General features: G+C 41.4%; 1 protein-coding gene across 1 annotated transcript; it reads left to right on the plus strand.

Annotated features, from left to right (window-relative positions):
- Nucleotides 1–48: 48 nt before the first annotated feature.
- Nucleotides 49–3,732, plus strand: LOC116221887. Its single transcript, XM_031574038.1, has 5 exons — nt 49–154; nt 351–475; nt 894–926; nt 2,272–2,328; nt 2,634–3,732. Exons 1-5 carry the CDS (start codon nt 152–154, stop codon nt 3,352–3,354), a joined length of 939 nt encoding a protein of 312 aa, XP_031429898.1. The 5' UTR covers nt 49–151; the 3' UTR covers nt 3,355–3,732.
- Nucleotides 3,733–7,500: the final 3,768 nt, after the last annotated feature.

The raw sequence follows: 7,500 nt of genomic DNA on the forward strand, positions 1-7,500 counted from the left end.
GAGGTTATTTTCCCTTAATCACTCTCCACCCTGCACCTATAAATGTAGCGGACTCTCTCATCCTCCTCCACAGCGGCACGGCAGCCCAGAATAGATCTTCCATCTGACCATCTTCCATATCTCTGATCAGACACCACTGCTCCACTCAGCCATGGTAAGGACAAGCAAGCCTGTGTGCATCTTGTTGATGCGATGTGAAGTATACTCCATAGGAGGTGTGTGTGTGTGTGTGTGTGTGTGTGTGTGTGTGTGTGTGTGTGTGTGTGTGTGTCTGTCTGTCTGTGTGTGAGAGCGCAAGCGTGATGTTTGGGTTGATTCTATCTCTTTTTTACGTCTTGTTACCTGTGCAGGTCTGTGTAGGTGTGTTGGGTAGATTCCTCCTGTTTGCTCTGCTTTCTTTGGAGATCAGAGGTGGTGAGGGTGTGGATGTGGACCTAAACACACTGGCCAACATTATTAAAGAATTGGAATTAAAGTGAGTGAAACTTTCATTGACATCGCCAAAGTCAGCATGCAACTAAGGTTTTAGCATAGTTATAATTCCATTTTAGCATAGTTTTAAATCCATAATTTCTGATGCCAAGTCTGATGTTTTTTTTGTTTTGGTTTTTTAAACAAATCACAACATATGAATCAGGAATGAAACCAGATAATACTGTATATGAGACCAATAGTTTGTTTATTACTTTAATGTATATGTGTTAGTAGTATGTATTACTAACTAGCTTTATTTGCCGATAATCGCCTGCATTGGAAGTCCTTGCAAGTCAGTATACTATTAGAAAGAAGTGGTCAAAAAGGTCAACAAATCTTTATGTTTGTGATAACTCCTTCCTGACTGTTATATATCATCCCTTATATATCATACATTTATTGAATGTGTTTGTGCACAGGGTCAAACCACTTCCTGTTCCGAAAACAAATAGGTGAGTGTTACGCCACAGAACTTAACAAACCACAGCCGCTTTTGTCACACTCTCCATCAGTCTTCCTACATCTAGTCTTGAGAGTGGCACTATACCTAATATCAATACTGTGTGGAAAATGTTTTTTTTTTTTCTTACAGTTTTTCTCAATTGCTTACACAGATTTTTTAAAAGCATACCTCATTTTCTCAAAACTTTAAACACAAATCGCAAAACCACACACGCAAAATGCAAAACCCTACATACGGTATCTCCTGCAAAATGCTACTTTGCCTTCAAAACAATGTTATGTCTCCTCAAAATGGTATTTTGTGTTCAAATGACACACACAGACCATCATATGAGTAGACATTTCTAAGCACCCATTGAACAATGCACCCATGTTGAATGGAAAACACTACTATGAATGGGAAAACACCAGTATGAAGGGCTTATCAGGAGCATTACAAAGGGGTTACAAAGCACTTATAAGAAACACAGATTTTGCCAGAGATAAATAAACAGGAAATAACGTACTAACCGCACTGGCACCGTAAAGGACTACTCAGCATAGTTATCGTCAAACTAAGAGACAGCTGCTGGGGGGGGGGGGTACAAACACTTGAAAAGAGACAGAGATAAGTAAATAAATAAATGTTAAATAAATACATTTTACAGTGAGTGATAAGCGAGATCAAAGAGGTATGTCTTAGGTGCATGTTTAAAGGTAAGGCATTCAAACTAGGTGATTCCTGTCATAGTAGTGTTTCTTACCTATTCTTCTGAATGTCTGGAGAATGGATGCAACTGAAAAGCGGTTTATGTTTGGTGGAACTCTCTGGCCAGCCTCCTGCATGGTCAAACCATGGTTGACCGCATGGTCGACCAAAGTGGCCCGAATCTCATCAGAGATAATGGCTCTCCTTCGTGCTCTTCTTCTTCCTCCAATAGCCTTGGAAATGGAAGTTTTGCCATTTGAATGGCAGTGTGTTCTGTCTGAACACAAGGAGATTTGGCATTGATGAAGTGTGCAAAATAGAGAGGATTGTGGGTAGTGTTTTGAAGAAAGTGTGGTTTACAATTGAAATTTGGGTCTAAAGCAGATAATTGTGTTTATAGTTCAGTAGAATTGGTTTAGGGAGTTGGCACATGAGTTACGGGTTGTGGTCATTGTGTCATAAGTTCCAGTTTTGGTGTGTAAACAATTGAGAAAAACTGTATAAGTAATCCCAAGGAAAAGGCAATAATTTTTTCAAAAACATAAACTCTCTACTCTCCTTCCAATCTTGAGTCTTGTTTGTTCTGAAGACATGAGCAGCTGATTGCTTGTTGTTTCCTGTCCTTACTGAATAATGTCTGTGTGCAGTGACAAGGGCAACACGATTCCTTCTCCTCCTCGGGCTGCCTCTGTCCCTAGGAGTAGGTGAGTGTCACAGCACATACCATATTTGTCCTTATCAGCGTACTGTAAGTATAACTGCCCTGCTCTGGGCGATTTCAATCCCCACTGTGTTCACGTATCAAGTTTTAGTACTTAGATGAAGATATGATCACATATTAGCTCAAATGTATGCAGATATACAGAAAATTCTAAAGGGTTCACAAACTTTCTAGCACCACCGTAGTGACTCACCTTCCGATTTTAGTTTGTACATCAATGTTACAAAGTGAATTCTTTTTTCAACATCATATGCAACTCATGTGCTAAAATAAAGTGTTTGCACACAGGGACAAAGATCCTCGTCATCGCAGCGAGTCAATGGGACCTGTTGTTGATGTATCTCCGACAACTGACATACTTGCTGTTCAATTTGCTGTAGTTGTTGCAGTTCCAAAAGAACAATGCGAGCCCAGATTAAATCGTAATACATTTCTGAAGAAGGAAGATTTAAATAAAATCCAGGATGATCTAAAACAGACCCATCTCCACGAGGGTAAGCAGCTGATAGCCGCCACACCCCAGGTAGGGAAAGGTAACAGGGGCATCCACTCCGAGAGGAGGCTGCTCATGTGCCCTTCTGCCAACAGCAAAGAAACCCCACTGCAGGTGCTGCTAAGAAACAATCCAGATAGTTGTGTGATTTTCTACACGTATAACTCCCCATGCCTAAAGAACTGTCTAAATTCAAAGAAGGATGAAGATGAAGAAAATAAATACTGGGCTCAAATAGCAAGGAACAGTAAGAACAAGAAGAACAAGGAAGGGAAGGAGCCAGTGCAGCCAGTGAAGAAGTGCATCCTTAAGTCTTTGGAAATCCTTGGGAAATATGAAGGACCAAAAGCATTTGTGTTTAAGCAGGTGTACAAAGAAGACAAGGGTAAGGCTGAACTAGGAGAGAAATTAAAAGAGGTTAGTGACAGGATACCCCTCTACAGGTGTAACCCTGGCTGTAACCCGTGTAAGAGCAATATTATCAACGTTCCAATAAATCCTCTGTGCACCGATTAGCAAGGACAGACAGAGTGTCCGTCATGAAAGAAGGCCTGACCTCCTTCATGTGTGTTTGCAAAAGCAAGAGCCAGAGAGAAGCTTTTCACTGCACAGCAGAAAGTCAATTTGTGTTAGGGGCTGTCTGCATTGCTGTTCTTTCCCCTTATGTTCAGTACAGTGTCATTTATTCCACTAATCATCTGATGTCTTTTTCCAACAAACTTTGAAATCCACCTCACTGTTTTGGGACAGATGTGTTCTGTAAGATCAGCCCCTTTGTGATGTCATAAAAAGGTTCATTATGTGCTCACAGTGTCCTGCTTGATTTGATATAGAATTCCACTGAGGTCTCTCTATGACGACCAGACTGTGGATAAATAAATATTGCAGCATTCATCATGGCTCTGTCTTTATTACTTTCAGCAGCAGTTTTATAGTGCCCTCTTTGATATGACAACAGTAGATGATGTTTATTCTTTTTCTTTCTTTTTTCTTTCTTTATGTCTCTATAAACATACATAGAAACCAAATGACAGTTTCACACACAGCCCAGACACTCCACTTAAGAGCGACTACCCACTGAGGACACAGTAAAAACACTGTGAGAATCAGGAGGGATAGATTTATTCAGGCCACCAGATTTGGCAACTCTGCTGGTAAATGATGTGTCAGATTATGTTGATTTACTGTAATAGCAAGAGTGGTATGATGGTCTGACAGATGCATACATTAAAAAAAAAAATTGACTGACCTGATCACATTCTAACAATGTGGGCCTAATTACCACAGAGATATATGTTATTTGGTAATTACAGGCCCCTGGAACTCATAAGCCTTAATAAGCATAACTATAATTTAATTCAAGTTGATTCCCATAGCGTCATTATACAGTATTTGTCACGGCCTGTCATGGTTCTACTATGGTGCTGGACCCAAATGCACACACACGATTTTCAAGGAACTCAAAAAGGGGCTTTAATCAGAACTCAGAAGTCTGTAGCACGGAATCAAAAATAGAGAACTCGGGAACAAACCACACAGCACATAGAATGCGACAAAGACCGACAGAGACTGAGGGGAAGACAAGGGTTTAAATACAAGAAGGCAAACAAGATAGCAAGACACAGGTGAACTAAACAAGGGAATTAATAAGACTAATAATTGGGAACGGGTGAGGGGTGGACACAGGTACACGGAACAGGAACACAAAGCAAGGGTAAACACTGGAGCACATGGCAGGAACAAGGAAGCACAAAGGACTAGATACAGGAAGTAAACAATGGAACACAGGAAGTAACATAACAGCACGGAAGGGATACAAAGTAAAAGCACAAGACAAAGAGAAGGCACAATCCTGACAGTATTGTTGTATAAATATGTTATCGTATGAAACACATTTAGCTTATGTGTATGTGTGGAACACATTTATGTAACTGAAATCCAAAATGATGCAAACTCATGAACACAAAGATGAAATAAAGAAGGTTTATATAATTTTACAAAATTATTTTTAAATACACTTTGGCAGGAGAGACGAGTGAGGAGCCATGGAGGACGGGAGAAGCAGTGGACACAGGAGGAGTGGGAAGGAGGAAGAGAGAAATGAAGAGAAATAATGTCATGTTGAAGACAGAGAGACAGAGAAGATGAGAGACAGATAAATAATGTCATGTTGAAGACAGAGAGACAGAGATGAGAGACAGATAAATAATGTCATGGTGAAGACAGAGACACAGATAAATTATGTCATGTTGAAGACAGAGACACAGAAGAGATGAGAGACAGATAAATTATGTCATGTTGAAGACAGAGACACAGAGGAGATGAGAGACAGATAAATAATGTCATGTTGAAGACAGGGAGACAGAGGAGATGAGAGACAGGGAGCATGTTATGGAAGGCAGGGAGACAAGGAAAAGGAGGCTAGGAGAGAGAGCACAGGAGACACAAAGGGGGAAAGACTCAGAGAGACAGAGAGACAGACCACACAAGCAGAGAGATACTGGGGGAGACCAGGCTGGAGGAGACACAGACCACACACGCAGACAGGTACTGGGGGAGACCAGGCTGGAGGAGACACAGACCACACAAGAGAGACATCCTGGGAGAGACCAGGCTGGAGGAGACACAGACCACACTAGAGAGAGATCCTGGGAGAGACCAGGCTGGAGGAGACACAGACCACACTAGAGAGAGATCCTGGGGGAGACCAGGCTGGAGGAGACACAGACCACACACGCAGACAGGTACTGGGAGAGACCAGGCTGGAGGAGACACAGACCACACACACTAGAGACACATCCTGGGGGAGACCAGACCACACTAGAGAGATACTGGGGGAGACACAGACCACACTAGAGAGATCCTGGGGGAGACCAGGCTGGAAGGGAGGTGCCCCTGCCCACTGATGTGATTGTTATCCCATGTTTTCCTTCCAACCATCTTAAGCACATATGGAGATCAGGTGCTTCCTCAGGTCTATTGCTGAGTCAGGAGACAATGAAGACAGGGTGTGTGTGTGTGTGTGTGTGTGTGTGTGTGTGTGTGTGTGTGTGTGTGTGTCAAAGTCAAAGTCAAAGTCAAAGTCAAAGTAGCTTTATTGTCAATTACTTTGCATGTTAAGACATACAAAGGAATAAAAAAAAACGTTTCCCACTCTCCCACAAGTGCACACGCACAACAACAGATAAGACAAGACATATAGATATACATATACATATAGTTATACACATACAGATAACTGTACAGCAGCATAAGTTTACTTTAAAGTGACAGGTAGTGCAAAAAAAGGCAGCAAAAAGACATCCTGTGAGATGGATGTTACATTGGCAGTGCAAGTATGACAGTAAGTGGTAAAGTGATAAAAGTGCAAGGGACAGTTTTGTTGCAGAGTCCTGAGTTATTGTATGGGGGGGGGGGAGGATTTCAGCCTCCTATCAGACTGACGGATATGGCTGGGGGGAGTGAGGGGAGAGAATTTAGCTTCCTGACAGCTTGGTGTATAAAGCTATTTCTGAGTCTGGTGGTGCGGCAACGGAGGCTCCTATACCTTCTTCCAGAGGGTAGGAGGCTTAACAGACTGTGTGCGGGGTGGCTGGTGTCACTCGCAATCGAGGTAGCTTTCCGGGTGAGGCGGGTGGTGTATATGTCTTGCAGGGAAGGGAGTGGGAGTGGGGCACCAATGATCTTACCAGCTGTGTTCGTGTGTGTGTGTGTGTGTGTGTGTGTGTGTTTGTTTGTTTACAATAATGAATGATAAAGATGAAGAGATGTTGAGTGTCGTGCTCAGAAGAGTGAGAGACAGAGAAAGGGAGAGCAGGCAAACCTACAATTGTGTAGCCAATCGATTATTTCACATCTGTCCACAAGAGGGCAGCATAGACCAGCAAAAGGAACTCAGACGTGGTCACCCTAGATTTGCCAAATCCTCACTAGATCTATTCAAGGGGCCTATTCCAACCAACACACACTATAGTACTCTAGTACTCTAACTCACACACACTATAGTATTATACTATTCTAACTCACACACACTATAGTATTATACTATTCTAACTCACGCACACTATAGTATTATACCATTCTAACTCACACACACTATAGTACTCTACTACTCTAACTCACACACACTATAGTATTATACTATTCTAACTCACACACACTATAGTACTCTACTACTCTAACTCACGCACACTATAGTATTATACCATTCTAACTCACACAAGAAGTTACAGGTTACAAGCATTGTATTGTCGGATGCACAGAATGACACAGGGTCAGACTGGGCACTGAAATTCTTAGGACAAGGCACCGCACAACAACCTACCATAACATAACATAACATAACATGGCATACACTCTGTTCAAGTACTCTGAACATAATTTACACAAATTAAACATATAATAACCTATACAGATAATGATAACATGTAATAACCTTACTAAACATACAAGATAAATATACAATACAGTATGCTAAACCTATAATAACCTATACATATAATACTAACATATATACATAAAATAACCTATGCTAACCTAGTAAACCTATACTAACCTACAGACAAATCCTGTGTGGGAGTTACAGGTAGTGCAATATTTCTGATAAGATATTACTGATAGTGCAAACAGTAAGTTGAAAGTGACGGTGTATGTGAAGTGATG

This window comes from Clupea harengus, chromosome 9 (assembly GCF_900700415.2).
Source record: "Clupea harengus chromosome 9, Ch_v2.0.2, whole genome shotgun sequence".
Lineage (NCBI taxonomy): Eukaryota > Metazoa > Chordata > Actinopteri > Clupeiformes > Clupeidae > Clupea > Clupea harengus.